At 46.6% G+C, this 19,543-nt stretch overlaps 1 protein-coding gene across 2 annotated transcripts in view; it reads left to right on the forward strand.

The window, feature by feature from the left end:
* Nucleotides 1–19,543, forward strand: part of LOC106562552 (metallophosphoesterase MPPED2) — a 177,679-nt gene that overhangs the window by 54,915 nt on the left and 103,221 nt on the right. For both annotated transcript variants that reach the window (XM_045707978.1, XM_045707979.1), the window contains exon 3: nt 8,588–8,769. In XM_045707978.1, the coding sequence (XP_045563934.1) occupies nt 8,588–8,769 (182 nt within the window). The remainder of the gene's footprint in view (nt 1–8,587; nt 8,770–19,543) is intronic.

Raw genomic sequence — 19,543 nt, forward strand, 5'->3', positions numbered from 1 at the left:
TGTAGGACAGGATGTGTCTCTGAGGAATACAGCTACTGTAGGACAGGATGTGTCTCTGAATACAGCTACTGTAGGACAGGATGTGTCTCTGAATTCAGCTACTGTAGGAAAGGATGTGTCTCTGAATACAGCTACTGTAGGACAGGATGTGTCTCTGAATACAGCTACTGTAGGACAGGATGTGTCTCTGAATACAGCTACTTTAGGACAGGATGTGTCTCTGAGGAATACAGCTACTGTAGGACAGGATATGTATCTGAGGAATACAGCTACTTTAGGACAGAATGTGTCTCTGAGGAATACAGCTACTGTAGGACAGGATGTGTCTCTGAATACAGCTACTGTAGGACAGGATGTGTCTCTGAATACAGCTACTGTAGGACAGGATGTGTCTCTGAATACAGCTACTGTAGGACAGGATGTGTCTCTGAATACAGCTACTGTAGGACAGGATGTGTCTCTGACTACAGCTACTGTAGGACAGGATGTGTCTCTGAATACAGCTACTGTAGGACAGGATGTGTCTCTGACTACAGCTTCTGTAGGACAGGATGTGTCTCTGAGGAATACAGCTACTGTAGGACAGGATGTGTCTCTGAATACAGCTACTGTAGGACAGAATGTGTCTCTGAATACAGCTACTGTAGGACAGGATGTGTCTCTGAATACAGCTACTGTAGGACAGAATGTGTCTCTGAATACCGCTACTGTAGGACAGGATGTGTCTCTGAATACAGCTACTGTAGGACAGAATGTGTCTCTGAATACAGCTACTGTAGGACAGGATGTGTCTCTGAATACAGCTACTGTAGGACAGGATATGTCTCTGACTACAGCTACTGTTGGACAGGATGTGTCTCTGAATACAGCTACTGTTGGACAGGATGTGTCTCTGAAGAATACAGCTACTGTAGGACAGGATGTGTCTCTGTGGAATACAGCTACTGTAGAACAGGATGTGTCTCTTAATACAGCTACTGTAGGACAGGATGTGTCTCTGAGGAATACAGCTACTGTAGGACAGGATATGTATCTGAGGAATACAGCTGCTTTAGGACAGGATGTGTCTCTGAATACAGCTACTGTAGGACAGGATGTGTCTCTGAATACAGCTACTGTAGGACAGGATGTGTCTCTGAGGAATACAGCTACTGTAGGACAGGATGTGTCTCTGAATACAGCTACTGTAGGACAGGATGTGTCTCTGAGGAATATAGCTACTGTAGCACAGGATGTGTCTCTGAATTCAGCTACTGTAGGACAGGATGTGTCTCTGAATACAGCTACTGTATGACAGGATGTGTCTCTGTGGAATACAGCTACTGTAGGACAGGATGTGTCTCTGAGGAATACAGCTACTGTAGGACAGGATGTGTCTCTGAATACAGCTACTGTAGGACAGGATGTGTCTCTGAATACAGCTACTGTAGGACAGGATGTGTCTCTGAGGAATACAGCTACTGTGGGACAGGATGTGTCTCTGAATACAGCTACTGTAGGACAGGATGTGTCTCTGAGGAATATAGCTACTGTAGCACAGGATGTGTCTCTGAATTCAGCTACTGTAGGACAGGATGTGTCTCTGAATACAGCTACTGTAGGACAGGATGTGTCTCTGAGGAATACAGCTACTGTAGGACAGGATGTGTCTCTGAGGAATACAGCTACTGTAGGACAGGATGTGTCTCTGAGGAATACAGCTACTGTAGGACAGGATATGTATCTGAGGAATACAGCTACTTTAGGACAGAATGTGTCTCTGAGGAATACAGCTACTGTAGGACAGGATGTGTCTCTGAATACAGCTACTGTAGGACAGGATGTGTCTCTGAATACAGCTACTGTAGGACAGGATGTGTCTCTGAATACAGCTACTGTAGGACAGGATGTGTCTCTGAATACAGCTACTGTAGGACAGGATGTGTCTCTGACTACAGCTACTGTAGGACAGGATGTGTCTCTGAATACAGCTACTGTAGGACAGGATGTGTCTCTGACTACAGCTACTGTAGGACAGGATGTGTCTCTGAGGAATACAGCTACTGTAGGACAGGATGTGTCAATGAACACAGCTACTGTAGGACAGAATGTGTTTCTGAATACAGCTACTGTAGGACAGGATGTGTCTCTGAATACAGCTACTGTAGGACAGAATGTGTCTCTGAATACAGCTACTGTAGGACAGGATGTGTCTCTGAATACAGCTACTGTAGGACAGGATGTGTCTCTGAATACAGCTACTGTAGGACAGAATGTGTCTCTGAATACAGCTACTGTAGGACAGGATGTGTCTCTGAATACAGCTACTGTAGGACAGGATGTGTCTCTGAATACAGCTACTGTAGGACAGGATATGTCTCTGACTACAGCTACTGTAGGACAGGATGTGTCTCTGAATACAGCTACTGTAGGACAGGATGTGTCTCTGAAGAATACAGATACTGTAGGACAGGATGTGTCTCTGTGGAATACAGCTACTGTAGAACAGGATGTGTCTCTGAATACAGCTACTGTAGGACAGGATGTGTCTCTGAGGAATACAGCTACTGTAGGACAGGATATGTATCTGAGGAATACAGCTACTTTAGGACAGGATGTGTCTCTGAATACAGCTACTGTAGGACAGGATGTGTCTCTGAATACAGCTACTGTAGGACAGGATGTGTCTCTGAGGAATACAGCTACTGTAGGACAGGATGTGTCTCTGAATACAGCTACTGTAGGACAGGATGTGTCTCTGAGGAATACAGCTACTGTAGAACAGGATGTGTCTCTGAATACAGCTACTGTAGGACAGGATGTGTCTCTGACTACAGCTACTGTAGGACAGGATGTGTCTCTGAATACAGCTACTGTAGGACAGGATGTGTCTCTGAAGAATACAGCTACTGTAGGACAGGTGTGTCTCTGTGGAATACAGCTACTGTAGAACAGGATGTGTCTCTGAATACAGCTACTGTAGGACAGGATGTGTCTCTGAGGAATACAGCTACTGTAGGAGAGGATGTGTCTGAGGAATACAGCTACTGTAGGACAGGATGTGTCTCTGAGGAATACAGCTACTGTAGGACAGGATGTGTCTCTGAATACAGCTACTGTAGGACAGGATGTGTCTCTGAATACAGCTACTGTAGGACAGGATGTGTCTCTGAGGAATACAGCTACTGTGGGACAGGATGTGTCTGAAAACAGCTACTGTAGGACAGGATGTGTCTCTGAGGAATATAGCTACTGTAGCACAGGATGTGTCTCTGAATTCAGCTACTGTAGGACAGGATGTGTCTCTGAATACAGCTACTGTAGGACAGGATGTGTCTCTGTGGAATACAGCTACTGTAGGACAGGATGTGTCTCTGAGGAATACAGCTACTGTAGGACAGGATGTGTCTCTGAATACAGCTACTGTAGGACAGGATGTGTCTCTGAATTCAGCTACTGTAGGAAAGGATGTGTCTCTGAATACAGCTACTGTAGGACAGGATGTGTCTCTGAATACAGCTACTGTAGGACAGGATGTGTCTCTGAATACAGCTACTGTAGGACAGGATGTGTCTCTGAGGAATACAGCTACTGTAGGACAGGATATGTATCTGAGGAATACAGCTACTTTAGGACAGAATGTGTCTCTGAGGAATACAGCTACTGTAGGACAGGATGTGTCTCTGAATACAGCTACTGTAGGACAGGATGTGTCTCTGAATACAGCTACTGTAGGACAGGATGTGTCTCTGAATACAGCTACTGTAGGACAGGATGTGTCTCTGAATACAGCTAATGTAGGACAGGATGTGTCTCTGACTACAGCTACTGTAGGACAGGATGTGTCTCTGAATACAGCTACTGTAGGACAGGATGTGTCTCTGAATACAGCTACTGTAGGACGGGATATGTCTCTGACTACAGCTACTGTTGGACAGGATGTGTCTCTGAATACAGCTACTGTAGGACAGGATGTGTCTCTGAAGAATACAGCTACTGTAGGACAGGATGTGTCTCTGTGGAATACAGCTACTGTAGAACAGGATGTGTCTCTGAATACAGCTACTGTAGGACAGGATGTGTCTCTGAGGAATACAGCTACTGTAGGACAGGATATGTATCTGAGGAATACAGCTACTTTAGGACAGGATGTGTCTCTGAATACAGCTACTGTAGGACAGGATGTGTCTCTGAATACAGCTACTGTAGGACAGGATGTGTCTCTGAGGAATACAGCTACTGTAGGACAGGATGTGTCTCTGAATACAGCTACTGTAGGACAGGATGTGTCTCTGAGGAATACAGCTACTGTAGAACAGGATGTTTCTCTGAATACAGCTACTGTAGGACAGGATGTGTCTCTGACTACAGCTACTGTAGGACAGGATGTGTCTCTGAATACAGCTACTGTAGGACAGGATGTGTCTCTGAAGAATACAGCTACTGTAGGACAGGTGTGTCTCTGTGGAATACAGCTACTGTAGAACAGGATGTGTCTCAGAATACAGCTACTGTAGGACAGGATGTGTCTCTGAGGAATACAGCTACTGTAGGAGAGGATGTGTCTGAGGAATACAGCTACTGTAGGACAGGATGTGTCTCTGAGGAATACAGCTACTGTAGGACAGGATGTGTCTCTGAATACAGCTACTGTAGGACAGGATGTGTCTCTGAATACAGCTACTGTAGGACAGGATGTATCTCTGAGGAATACAGCTACTGTGGGACAGGATGTGTCTCTGAATACAGCTACTGTAGGACAGGATGTGTCTCTGAGGAATATAGCTACTGTAGCACAGGATGTGTCTCTGAATTCAGCTACTGTAGGACAGGATGTGTCTCTGAATACAGCTACTGTAGGACAGGATGTGTCTCTGTGGAATACAGCTACTGTAGGACAGGATGTGTCTCTGAGGAATACAGCTACTGTAGGACAGAATGTGTCTCTGAATACAGCTACTGTAGGACAGGATGTGTCTCTGAATTCAGCTACTGTAGGAAAGGATGTGTCTCTGAATACAGCTACTGTAGGACAGGATGTGTCTCTGAATACAGCTACTGTAGGACAGGATGTGTCTCTGAATACAGCTACTGTAGGACAGGATGTGTCTCTGAGGAATACAGCTACTGTAGGACAGGATATGTATCTGAGGAATACAGCTACTTTAGGACAGAATGTGTCTCTGAGGAATACAGCTACTGTAGGACAGGATGTGTCTCTGAATACAGCTACTGTAGGACAGGATGTGTCTCTGAATACAGCTACTGTAGGACAGGATGTGTCTCTGAATACAGCTACTGTAGGACAGGATGTGTCTCTGAATACAGCTACTGTAGGACAGGATGTGTCTCTGACTACAGCTACTGTAGGACAGGATGTGTCTCTGAATACAGCTACTGTAGGACAGGATGTGTCTCTGACTACAGCTACTGTAGGACAGGATGTGTCTCTGAGGAATACAGCTACTGTAGGACAGGATGTGTCTCTGAATACAGCTACTGTAGGACAGAATGTGTCTCTGAATACAGCTACTGTAGGACAGGATGTGTCTCTGAATACAGCTACTGTAGGACAGAATGTGTCTCTGAATACAGCTACTGTAGGACAGGATGTGTCTCTGAATACAGCTACTGTAGGACAGAATGTGTCTCTGAATACAGCTACTGTAGGACAGGATGTGTCTCTGAATACAGCTACTGTAGGACAGGATGTGTCTCTGAATACAGCTACTGTAGGACAGGATATGTCTCTGACTACAGCTACTGTTGGACAGGATGTGTCTCTGAATACAGCTACTGTAGGACAGGATGTGTCTCTGAAGAATACAGCTACTGTAGGACAGGATGTGTCTCTGTGGAATACAGCTACTGTAGAACAGGATGTGTCTCTGAATACAGCAACTGTAGGACAGGATGTGTCTCTGAGGAATACAGCTACTGTAGGACAGGATATGTATCTGAGGAATACAGCTACTTTAGGACAGGATGTGTCTCTGAATACAGCTACTGTAGGACAGGATGTGTCTCTGAATACAGCTACTGTAGGACAGGATGTGTCTCTGAGGAATACAGCTACTGTAGGACAGGATGTGTCTCTGAATACAGCTACTGTAGGACAGGATGTGTCTCTGAGGAATACAGCTACTGTGGGACAGGATGTGTCTCTGAATACAGCTACTGTAGGACAGGATGTGTCTCTGAGGAATACAGCTACTGTAGGACAGGATGTGTCTCTGAGGAATACAGCTACTGTAGGACAGGATGTGTCTCTGAATACAGCTACTGTAGGACAGGATGTGTCTCTGAGGAATATAGCTACTGTGGGTCAGGATGTGTCTCTGAATACAGCTACTGTAGGATAGGATGTGTCTCTGAGGAATACAGCTACTGTAGGACAGGATGTGTCTCTGAATTCAGCTACTGTAGGACAGGATGTGTCTCTGAATACAGCTACTGTAGGACAGGATGTGTCTCTGACTACAGCTACTGTATGACAGGATGTGTCTCTGAATACAGCTACTGTAGGACAGGATGTGTCTCTGAGGAATACAGCTACTGTAGGACAGGATGTGTCTCTGAATACAGCTACTGTAGGACAGGATGTGTCTCTGAGGAATACAGCTACTGTAGGACAGGATGTGTCTCTGAATACAGCTACTGTAGGACAGGATGTGTCTCTGAATACAACTGCTGTAGGACAGGATGTGTCTCTGAATACAGCTACTGTAGGACAGGATGTGTCTCTGAATACAGCTACTGTAGGACAGGATGTGTCTCTGAGGAATACAGCTACTGTGGGACAGGATGTGTCTCTGAGGAATACAGCTACTGTAGGATAGGATGTGTCTCTGAGGAATACAGCTACTGTAGGACAGGATGTGTCTCTGAATACAGCTACTGTAGGACAGGATGTGTCTCTGAATACAGCTACTGTAGGACAGGATGTGTCTCTGAGGAATACAGCTACTGTGGGACAGGATGTGTCTCTGAATACAGCTACTGTAGGACAGGGTGTGTCTCTGAGGAATACAGCTACTGTAGGACAGGATGTGTCTCTGAATACAGCTACTGTAGGACAGGATGTGTCTCTGAATACAGCTACTGTAGGACAGGATGTGTCTCTGAGGAATACAGCTACTGTGGGACAGGATGTGTCTCTGAATACAGCTACTGTAGGACAGGGTGTGTCTCTGAGGAATACAGCTACTGTAGGACAGGATGTGTCTCTGAATACAGCTACTGTAGGACAGGATGTGTCTCTGAATACAGCTACTGTAGGACAGGATGTGTCTCTGAGGAATACAGCTACTGTGGGACAGGATGTGTCTCTGAATACAGCTACTGTAGGACAGGATGTGTCTCTGAGGAATACAGCTACTGTAGGACAGGATGTGTCTCTGAGGAATACAGCTACTGTAGGACAGGATGTGTCTCTGAATACAGCTACTGTAGGACAGGATGTGTCTCTGAGGAATACAGCTACTGTGGGACAGGATGTGTCTCTGAATACAGCTACTGTAGGATAGGATGTGTCTCTGAGGAATACAGCTACTGTAGGACAGGATGTGTCTCTGAATTCAGCTACTGTAGGACAGGATGTGTCTCTGAATACAGCTACTGTAGGACATGATGTGTCTGAGGAATACAGCTACTGTAGGACAGGATGTGTCTCTGACTACAGCTACTGTATGACAGGATGTGTCTCTGACTACAGCTACTGTAGGACAGGATGTGTCTCTGAGGAATACAGCTACTGTAGGACAGGATGTGTCTCTGAGGAATACAGCTACTGTGGGACAGGATGTGTCTCTGAATACAGCTACTGTAGGATAGGATGTGTCTCTGAGGAATACAGCTACTGTAGGACAGGATGTGTCTCTGAATTCAGCTACTGTAGGACAGGATGTGTCTCTGAATACAGCTACTGTAGGACATGATGTGTCTGAGGAATACAGCTACTGTAGGACAGGATGTGTCTCTGACTACAGCTACTGTATGACAGGATGTGTCTCTGACTACAGCTACTGTAGGACAGGATGTGTCTCTGAGGAATACAGCTACTGTAGGACAGGATGTGTCTCTGAATACAGCTACTTTAGGACAGGATGTGTCTCTGAGGAATACAGCTACTGTAGGACAGGATGTGTCTCTGAATACAGCTACTGTAGGACAGGATGTGTCTCTGAATACAACTGCTGTAGGACAGGATGTGTCTCTGAATACAGCTACTGTAGGACAGGATGTGTCTCTGAGGAATACAGCTACTGTAGGACAGGATGTGTCTCTGAGGAATACAGCTACTGTAGGACAGGATGTGTCTCTGAATACAGCTACTGTAGGACAGGATGTGTCTCTGAATACAGCTACTGTAGGACAGGATGTGTCTCTGAAAACAGCTACTGTAGGACAGGATGTGTCTCTGAATACAGCTACTGTGGGACAGGATGTGTCTCTGAATACAGCTACTGTAGGACAGGATGTGTCTCTGAATACAGCTACTGTAGGACAGGATGTGTCTCTGAATACAGCTCTATTCTCTATATTTTCTCTTTCACTTTTTCTTTCCTCTTTAATATTCTCTGTCTCTCTCTCTCTCTGTCTCTCTCAGGGTGGACCCTACCCTGTATGACACTCCTAAGCCAGCAGGACACACGCGGTTTGTGTGTGTGTCGGACACACACTCCCGTACAGATGGGATCCAGATGCCCTATGGTGACGTGCTGCTCCACACGGGAGACTTCACTGAGCTGGGCCTGCCCTCTGAGGTCAAGAAGTTCAACGACTGGCTAGGTACAGTACACACACATACATGATGCATGCATATACACACTCACACTCACACACAGAGAGAGCGAGAGAGAGAGAGAGAGAAGTGTACAGTACCCACATTCCCAAGGGGACCTGTAAGTTTCCACATTTTCTCACTCATATTTATACACACATATGCACACACTCGTTTGTACACACACATGAAATCAAACACAAACACACGGAAGGATGAACAGTGACAGTGACAGACACACACAATGGTGTCAGCTACCCTGACTGGTGGCCTAAGTACCCAGTTTAACCCCTGTGACCTAACACACACTGCGCAGTTAACCCCTGACCCAAGGGTTTTTCTTTTTTTTAAACTATTTTCTACATTGTAGAATAAGAGTGAAGACACCTCCCTGAGACACACTCTGAGCCCCACCACCCTGAAACACACTCTGAGCCCCACCACCCTGAAACACACTCTGAGCCCCACCACCCTGAGACACACTCTGAGCCACACCTCCCTGAGACACACTCTGAGCCCCACCACCCTGAAACACACTCTGAGCCCCACCACCCTGAAACACACTCTGAGCCCCACCACCCTGAGACACACTCTGAGCCACACCTCCCTGAAACACACTCTGAGCCCCACCACCCTGAAACACACTCTGAGCCCCACCACCCTGAGACACACTCTGAGCCACACCTCCCTGAGACACACTCTGAGCCCCACCACCCTGAAACACACTCTGAGCCCCACCACCCTGAAACACACTCTGAGCCCCACCACCCTGAGACACACTCTGAGCCACACCTCCCTGAGACACACTCTGAGCCCCACCACCCTGAAACACACTCTGAGCCCCACCACCCTGAAACACACTCTGAGCCCACCACCCTTAGACACACTCTGAGCCCCACCTCCTTGAGACACACTCTGAGCCCCACCTCCCTGAGACACACTCTGAGCCCCACCACCCTGAGACACACTCTGAGCCCCACCTCCATGAGACACACTCTGAGCCCCACCACCCTGAGACACACTCTGAGCCCCACCTCCTTGAGACACACTCTGATCCCCACCTCCTTGAGACACACTCTGAGCCCAACACCCTGAGACACACTCTGAGCCCCACCTCCCTGAGACACACTCTGAGCCCCACCACCCTGAGACACACTCTGAGCCCCACCTCCCTGAGACACACTCTGAGACACACTCTGAGCCCAACACCCTGAGACACACTCTGAGCCCCACCACCCTGAGACACACTCTGAGCCCCACCTCCCTGAGACACACTCTGAGCCCCAACTCCCTGAGACACACTCTGAGCCCAACACCCTGAGACACACTCTGAGCCCCACCTCCTTGAGACACACTCTGAGCCCCACCACCCTGAGACACACTCTGAGCCCCACCTCCCTGAGACACACTCTGAGCCCCACCTCCCTGAGACACACTCTGAGCCACACCTCCCTGAGACACACTCTGAGCCACACCTCCCTGAGACACACCTCCCTGAGACACACTCTGAGCCACACCTCCCTGAGACACCTCTCCCTGAGACACACCTCCCTGAGCCACACCTCCCTGAGCCACACTCTGAGCCACACCTCCCTGAGACACCTCTCCCTGAGACACACCTCCCTGAGACACACCTCCCTGAGACACACTCTGAGCCACACCTCCCTGAGCCACACTCTGAGCCACACCTCCCTGAGACACACTCTGAGCCACACCTCCCTGAGACACAATCTGAGCCCCACCTCCCTGAGCCACACCTCCCTGAGACACACTCCGAGCCACACCTCCCTGAGACACACTCTGAGCCACACCTCCCTGAGACACACTCTGAGCCACACCTCCCTGAGACACACTCTGAGCCACTGGGGTGACAATGAGGGCCAGAGAGTGAGTGGCGCCACAGTGCCCGTCTGCTGTGCCAATCTGTCTCTCTATTGTGCTGCCAGGTGCAAGGGTCCTAATCCCCCCCCACACACACACACACACACACACACACACACACACACACACACACACACACACACACACACTGACAGACTTCACGAGCCATCAGACCTCATGCTGGGCACTGTCACAAGTGTGTGTGTGTGTGTCCACCCAGTGTCCATGCCCTATGTATACCTCGGTGTCATGTCAGCTGAGATACAGCCTGGTGAGGAGACAGAGTTCTGTATAGCCCCTCCATCTGTCAACACAGACAGACATAAAGTGTGTGTGTGTATATTAGAGGACTGTGGTCATAATAGTGAATCGATGTACACCAAAGTGGAAAATGGCTTGGTGTTATTTGGAGCGCAACGTCTGTCATTATCCGGTTTAAACTGAGCACTGGCTGGCTGACTGACTGGCTGGTTGACTGACTGGCTGGGTTACAGGCTGACTGGCTGGTTGGCTGGTTGACTGACTGGCTAGCTGGGTGACTGGCTGGCTGACTGGCTGGCTGGCTTGTTAATTGACTGGCTGGCTGACTGGCTGGCTGGCTGGCTTGTTGATTTGACTGGCTGGCTGGCTGGGCGACTGGCTGGCTGGCTAGTTGATTGACTGACTGGCTGGTTGACTGACTGGCTAGCTGGGTGGCTGACTGGCTGGCTGGCTGGTTTGGTGACTGACTGACTGGCTGGTTGACTGACTGGCTAGCTGGGTGACTGGCTGGCTGACTGGCTGGCTGGCTTGTTAATTGACTGGCTGGCTGACTGGCTGGCTGGCTTGTTGATTGACTGGCTGGCTGGCTGGGCGACTGGCTGGCTGGCTGGCTGGCTAGTTGATTGACTGACTGGCTGGTTGACTGACTGGCTGGGTGACTGACTGGCTGACTGTCTGGCTGGTTGATTGACTGGCTGGCTGGTTGATTAATTGGTGACTGGCTGGCTGGCTGGCTGGCTGGCTGGCTGGCTGGTTGACTGACTGACTGGCTGGCTGGGTGACTGTCTTACTGGCTGGTTGACTGGGTGACTGACTGGCTGGCTGGTTTGGTGACTGAATGACTGAATGGCTTGCTGGGTGACTGATTGACTGGCTGACTGTCTGACTGGCTGGCTGGTTGATTAATTGGTTGGCTGGGTGACTGGTTGGCTGGCTGGCTGGCTGGCTGGTTGACTGTCTTGCTGGCTGGCTGGCTGGCTGGCTGGTTGACTGACTGACTGGCTGGCTGGCTGGGTGACTGTCTTACTGGCTGGTTGACTGGGTGACTGACTGGCTGGCTGGCTGGTTTGGTGACTGAATGACTGAATGACTGGCTGGCTGGCTGGCTGGGTGACTGATTGACTGGCTGAGAGCAAAACACAAGGCTGTTATTCTGTCTGTGTCAGGAGACCTGTTCTCTATAACGGACAATAACTAGCACAGAGAAGAGGAGACCCAAGAAAAGAGGAGGACTACAGTGAGAGAGACAGGGCCAAGAAAGACAGGAAAACTGATGCCTGGAGAGATGTTTTAAAGAGGTTGGAATAATGCAAGAAACCAGAGAAATAAAGGAGGGAAAGGAGAAAAGAAGAGGGAGAGAGAGATGTCTTTGTGTCTGAAGGAATCTGGACAGTGGATCTCTTTACTAGTATGTTACCTCTGTGTGGCTGTTGTAAAGGGATGAATCAGGACAGTGGATCTCTCTTTACTAGTATGGTACCTCTGTGTGGCTGTTGTAAAGGGATGAATCAGGACAGTGGATCTCTTTACTAGTATGTTGCCTCTGTGTGGCTGTTGTAAAGGGATGAATCAGGACAGTGGATCTCTCTTTACTAGTATGGTACCTCTGTGTGGCTGTTGTAAAGGGATGAATCAGGACAGTGGATCTCTTTACTAGTATGTTGCCTCTGTGTGGCTGTTGTAAAGGGATGAATCAGGACAGTGGATCTCTCTTTACTAGTATGGTACCTCTGTGTGGCTGTTGTAAAGGGATGAATCAGGACAGTGGATCTCTTTACTAGTATGTTGCCTCTGTGTGGCTGTTGTAAAGGGATGAATCAGGACAGTGAATCTCTTTACTAGTATGTTGCCTCTGTGTGGCTGTTGTAAAGGGATGAATCAGGACAGTGGATCTCTTTACTAGTATGTTGCCTCTGTGTGGCTGTTGTAAAGGGATGAATCAGGACAGTGGATCTCTCTTTACTAGTATGGTACCTCTGTGTGGCTGTTGTAAAGGGATGAATCAGGACAGTGGATCTCTCTTTACTAGTATGGTACCTCTGTGTGGCTGTTGTAAAGGGATGAATCAGGACAGTGGATCTCTCTTTACTAGTATGGTACCTCTGTGTGGCTGTTGTAAAGGGATGAATCAGGACAGTGGATCTCTCTTTACTAGTATGGTACCTCTGTGTGGCTGTTGTAAAGGGATGAATCAGGACAGTGGATCTCTCTTTACCTGTACAGTGGCAAGAAAAAGTATGTGAACACTTTGGAATTACCTGGACTTCTATATAAATCTGATCTTCATTTAAATCACAACAATAGACAAACACAGTCTGCTTAAACTAATAACACAGACAATTACTTGTTTTCATCTTTTTATTGAACACACCATGTAAACATTCACAGTGCAGGGTGGGAAAAGTATGCGAACACTTGGATTTAATAATTGGTTGACCCAGTTGTTGTTGATTTACTTCTCTGTTTTGGGTCGTTGTCTTGTTGCATCACCCAACATCTGTTGAGCTTCAATTGGCAGACAGATAGCCTAACATTGTTCAAAATGTCTTGATAAACTTGGGAATTCATTTTTCTCTTGATGATAGCAAGCTGTCCAGGCCCTGAGGCAGCAAAGCAGCCCCAAATCATGACGCACCCTCCACCATACTTTACAGTTGGCATGAAGTTTTGATGTTGGTGTGCTGTGCCTTTTTTTCTCCACACATAGTGTTGTGTGTTCCTTCCAAACAACTCAACTTTAGTGTAATCTGTCCACAGAATATTTTGCCAGTTGTGCTGTGGAACATCGAGATGCTCTTTTGCCTTCAGATGTGCAGCAATGTTTTTTTGGACAGCAGTGGCTTCTTCCGTGGTGTCATCCCATGAACATTGTTCTTGTTTAGTGTTTTACTTATCGTAGACTCATCCACAGAGATGTTAGCATGTTCCATAGATTTCTTTAAGTCTTTAGCTGACACTAAGATTCTTCTTAACCTCATTGAACATTCTGCACTGTGCTCTTGTAGTCATCTTTGCAGGACGGCCACTCCTAGAGAGAGTAGCAACAGTGCTGAACTTTCTCCATTTATAAACATTTTGTCTTACCGTGGACTGATGAACACCAAGGCTTTTAGAGATACTTTTTTAACCCTTTCCAGCTTTATGCAAGTCAACCATTCTTAATCTTGGGTCTTCTGAGATCTCTTTTGTCCGAGGCATGGTTCACATCAGGCAATGCTTCTTGTCAATAGCAAACTCAAATTTTGTATGTGCTTTTTATAGGGCAGGGCAGCTCTAACCAATATCTCCAATCTCATCTCAATGATTCTTCTCCAGGTTAGTTAACTCCTGACTCCAATTAGCTTTTGGAGAAGTAATTAGCCTAGGGGTTCACATACTTTTTCCAACCTACACTGTGAGTGTTTAAATTATGTATTCTATATAGACAAGAAAAAGACAATCATTTGTGTGTTATTAGTTAAAGCAGACTGTGTTTGTCTGTTGTTGTGACTTAGATGAAGATCTAATTTATGCAGAAATCCAGATAATTCCAAGGGGTTCAAATACTTTTTCTTGCCACTGTATGTTACCTCTGTGTGGCTGCTGTAAACGGATGAATCAGGACAGTGGATCTCTCTACTAGTATGGTGCTGTTGTAAACGGATGAATCAGGACAGTGGATCTCTCTACTAGTATGTTGCTGTTGTAAACGGATGAATCAGGACAGTGGATTTCTCTACTAGTATGTTGCTGCTGTAAACGGATGAATCAGGACAGTGGATCTCTCTACTAGTATGTTGCTGTTGTAAACGGATGAATCAGGACAGTGGATCTCTCTACTAGTATGTTGTTGCTGTTGTAAACGGATGAATCAGGACAGTGGATCTCTCCACTAGAATGTTGTTGCTGCTGTAAACGGATTAATCAGGACAGTGCATCTCTCTACTAGTATGTTGTTGCTGTTGTAAACAGATGAATCAGGACAGTGGATCTCTCTACTAGTATGTTGTTGCTGTAAACGGATGAATCAGGACAGTGGATCTCTCTACTAGTATGTTGTTGCTGCTGTAAGTGGATGAATCAGGACAGTGGGTCTCTCTACTAGTATGTTGCTGTTGTAAACGGATGAATCAGGACAGTGGATCTCTCTACTAGTATGTTGTTGCTGCTGTAAGCGGATGAATCAGGACAGTGGATCTCTCTACTAGTATGTTGCTGTTGTAAACGGATGAATCAGGACAGTGGATTTCTCTACTAGGATGTTGCTGTTGTAAACGGATGAATCAGGACAGTGGATCTCTCTACTAGTATGTTGCTGCTGTAAACGGATGAATCAGGACAGTGGATCTCTCTACTAGTATGTTGCTGTTGTAAACGGATGAATCAGGACAGTGGATTTCTCTACTAGTATGTTGCTGCTGTAAACGGATGAATCAGGACAGTGGATCTCTCTACTAGTATGTTGCTGTTGTAAACGGATGAATCAGGACAGTGGATTTCTCTACTAGTATGTTGCTGTTGTAAACGGATGAATCAGGACAGTGGATCTCTCTGCTAGTATGTTGCTGCTGTAAACGGATGAATCAGGACAGTGGATCTCTCTACTAGTATGTTGTTGCTGCTGTAAACGGATGAATCAGGACAGTGGATTTCTCTACTAGGATGTTGCTGTTGTAAACGGATGAATCAGGACAGTGGATCTCTCTACTAGTATGTTGTTGCTGTTGTAAACGGATGAATCAGGACAGTGGATCTCTCTACTAGTATGTTGTTGCTGTTGTAAACGGATGAATCAGGACAGTGGATCTCTCTACTAATATGTTGTTGCTGCTGTAAACGGATGAATCAGGACAGTGGATTTCTCTACTAGTATGTTGCTGTTGTAAACGGATGAATCAGGACAGTGGATTTCTCTACTAGTATGTTGCTGTTGTAAACGGATGAATCAGGACTGTGGATCTCTCTACTAGTATGTTGTTGCTGTTGTAAACGGATGAATCAGGACAGTGGATCTCTCTACTAGTATGTTGTTGCTGTTGTAAACGGATGAATCAGGACAGTGGATCTCTCTACTAGTATGTTGCTGTTGTAAACGGATGAATCAGGACAGTGGATTTCTCTACTAGTATGTTGCTGCTGTAAACGGATGAATCAGGACAGTGGATCTCTCTACTAGTATGTTGCTGTTGTAAACGGATGAATCAGGAAATACAATAGCTTTAGTCACAGTGTTCTGAACATAGTTATACTCATGTAGTTCTGGAATACACTCTGTCCGTTGTATTGTATTGTAATATTTAACCAAGGACAGTAATGCTCTCAGCTTTGATTCTAACAAAAGCCTTTTCTGTAGGTTAGATTCTTTAGAGAGACGAGAGGGGAAAGAGAGGCGGAGAGGATTTTTCTGTTAAAATGACGAGATGAGAGAGAGAGGAAAGGGGTCTTTGTGTTCTAGTTTATATACTGTAGCACTCAGAGTTTGTGGACATGAATGAGAGGAATGTTTTCAATGTCTCCTAATGCAGACAATGTTTGTGACATAAAGAGTTGCATACCTCTCCAAGGCCAGATGTATTCTCTCTGTCTCACTGTGGAAGATCAGCAATACAGAGAGAAGGGGTGGAGAGGGGATTGAAAAACAGAGAGGTAAGTAGGGACAAGCGCTAACTAAATTAAACTGAGTGGAAATTGCATATTTTAGAACTCCACTAAACAGCACTTTCCCTGCTTCAATCTTTCCCTCTTCAGTGCTCCTCAGTGCTCCTCAGTGCTCCTCAGTGCTCCTCTCATTCACTGCATGTCACCCTGTTTCTTTCCTTTTCTTTTATTCTATCCTTTTTTTACTAGAGGACTGTGTTTTCCCTCTGTTCTTCCCTTCTCTCTGGAGAGAACTGTGTTTTCTCTGTGTTCTTCCCTCTGGAGAGAACTGTGTTTTCCCTCTGTTCTTCCCTTCCCTCTGGAGAGGACTGTGTTTTCCCTCTGTTCTTCCCTTCCCTCTGGAGAGGACTGTGTTTTCCCTCTGTTCTTCCCTTCCCTCTGGAGAGGACTGTGTTTTCCCTCTGTTCTTCCCTTCCCTCTGGAGAGGACTGTGTTTTCTCTCTGTTCTTCCCTTCCCTCTGGAGAGAACTGTGTTTTCTCTCTGTTCTTCCCTTCCCTCTGGAGAGGACTGTGTTTTCTCTCTGTTCTTCCCTCTGGAGAGGACTGTGTTTTCTCTCTGTTCTTCCCTCTGGAGAGGACTGTGTTTTCCCTCTGTTCTTCCCTTCCCTCTGGAGAGAACTGTTTTCTCTCTGTTCTTCCCTTCCCTCTGGAGAGGACTGTGTTTTCTCTCTGTTCTTCCCTTCCCTCTGGAGAGGACTGTGTTTTCTCTCTGTTCTTCCCTCTGGAGAGGACTGTGTTTTCTCTCTGTTCTTCCCTCTGGAGAGGACTGTGTTTTCCCTCTGTTCTTCCCTTCCCTCTGGAGAGGACTGTGTTTTCCCTCTGTTCTTCCCTTCCCTCTGGAGAGGACTGTTTTCTCTCTGTTCTTCCCTTCCCTCTGGAGAGGACTGTGTTTTCTCTCTGTTCTTCCCTCTGGAGAGGACTGTGTTTTCTCTCTGTTCTTCCCTCTGGAGAGGACTGTGTTTTCCCTCTGTTCTTCCCTCTGGAGAGGACTGTGTTTTCCCTCTGTTCTTCCCTCTGGAGAGGACTGTGTTTTCCCTCTGTTCTTCCCTTCCCTCTGGAGAGAACTGTGTTTTCCCTCTGTTCTTCCCTTCCCTCTGGAGAGAACTGTGTTTTCCCTCTGTTCTTCCCTTCCCTCTGGAGAGGACTGTGTTTTCCCTCTGTTCTTCCCTTCCCTCTGGAGAGGACTGTGTTTTCCCTCTGTTCTTCCCTTCCCTCTGGAGAGGACTGTGTTTTCCCTCTGTTCTTCCCTTCCCTCTGGAGAGAACTGTGTTTTCCCTCTGTTCTTCCCTTCCCTCTGGAGAGGACTGTGTTTTCCCTCTGTTCTTCCCTTCCCTCTGGAGAGGACTGTGTTTTCTCTCTGTTCTTCCCTCTGGAGAGAACTGTGTTTTCTCTGTGTTCTTCCCTCTGGAGAGGACTGTGTTTTCCCTCTGTTCTTCCCTTCCCTCTGGAGAGGACTGTGTTTTCCCTCTGTTCTTCCCTTCCCTCTGGAGAGGACTGTGTTTTCTCTGTGTTCTTCCCTCTGGAGAGGACTGTGTTTTCCCTCTGTTCTTCCCTTCCCTCTTGAGAGGACTGTGTTTTCCCTCTGTTCTTCCCTTCCCTCTGGAGAGGACTGTGTTTTCCCTCTGTTCTTCCCTTCTCTCTGGAGAGGACTGTGTTTTCTCTCTGTTCTTCCCTCTGGAGAGGACTGTGTTTTCCCTCTGTTCTTCCCTTCCCTCTGGAGAGGACTGTGTTTTCTCTCTGTTCTTCCCTTCTCTCTGGAGAGGACTGTGTTTTCCCTCTGTTCTTCCCTTCCCTCTGGAGAGGACTGTGTTTTCCCTCTGTTCTTCCCTTCCCTCTGGAGAGGACTGTGTTTTCCCTCTGTTCTTCCCTTCCCTCTGGAGAGGACTGTGTTTTCTCTCTGTTCTTCCCTTCCCTCTGGAGAGGACTGTGTTTTCCCTCTGTTCTTCCCTTCCCTCTGGAGAGGACTGTGTTTTCTCTCTGTTCTTCCCTTCCCTCTGGATAGGGCTGTGTTTTCCCTCTGTTCTTCCCTTCCCTTGTTCTTCCCTTCTCTCTGTTCTTCCCTTCTCTAGAGAGCATTATATTAACGCTGAGCCATTGATTGTTGTTAGGCAGATAGAGAAGATCATTGATTGCTGTTAGGCAGATAGAACAGATAATTGATTGCTGTTAGGCAGATAGAGCAGATCATTGATTGCTGTTAGGCAGATAGAGAAAATCATTGATTGCTGTTAGACTGATAGAGAAAATCATTGATTGCTGTTAGGCTGATAGAGAAAATCATTGATTGCTGTTAGGCTGATAGAGAAGATCATTGATTGCTGTTAGGCAGATAGAGAAGATCATTGATCGCTGTTAGGCAGATAGAACAGATCATTGATTGCTGTTAGGCAGATAGAGCAGATCATTGATTGCTGTTAGGCTGATAGAGAAAATCATTGATTGCTGTTAGGCAGATAGAACAGATCATTGATTGCTGTTAGGCAGATAGAGCAGATCATTGATTGCTGTTAGGCAGATAGAACAGATCATTGATTGCTGTTAGGCAGATAGAGAAAATCATTGATTGCTGTTAGGCAGATAGAACAGATCATTGATTGCTGATAGAGCAGATAGAACAGATAATTGATTGCTGTTAGGCAGATAGAGCAGATCATTGATTGCTGATAGAGCAGATAGAGCAGATCATTGATTGCTGTTAGGCAGATAGAGAAGATCATTGATTGCTGTTAGGCAGACAGAGCAGATCATTGATTGCTGTTAGGCAGATAGAGAAGATCATTGATTGCTGTTAGGCAGATAGAGCAGATCATTGATTGCTGTTAGGCTGATAGAGAAGAACATTGATTGCTGTTAGGCAGATAGAGAAGAACATTGATTGCTGTTAGGCAGATAGAGAAGATCATTGATTGCTGTTAGGCAGATAGAGCAGATCATTGGAGCTCAATAGAGGAAATTAGCTTTCTCTGACCCAGTCTGTCCCATACTACTGTTACCCTCTCTAAC

This window comes from Salmo salar, chromosome ssa26 (genome assembly GCF_905237065.1).
Source record: "Salmo salar chromosome ssa26, Ssal_v3.1, whole genome shotgun sequence".
NCBI lineage: Eukaryota > Metazoa > Chordata > Actinopteri > Salmoniformes > Salmonidae > Salmo > Salmo salar.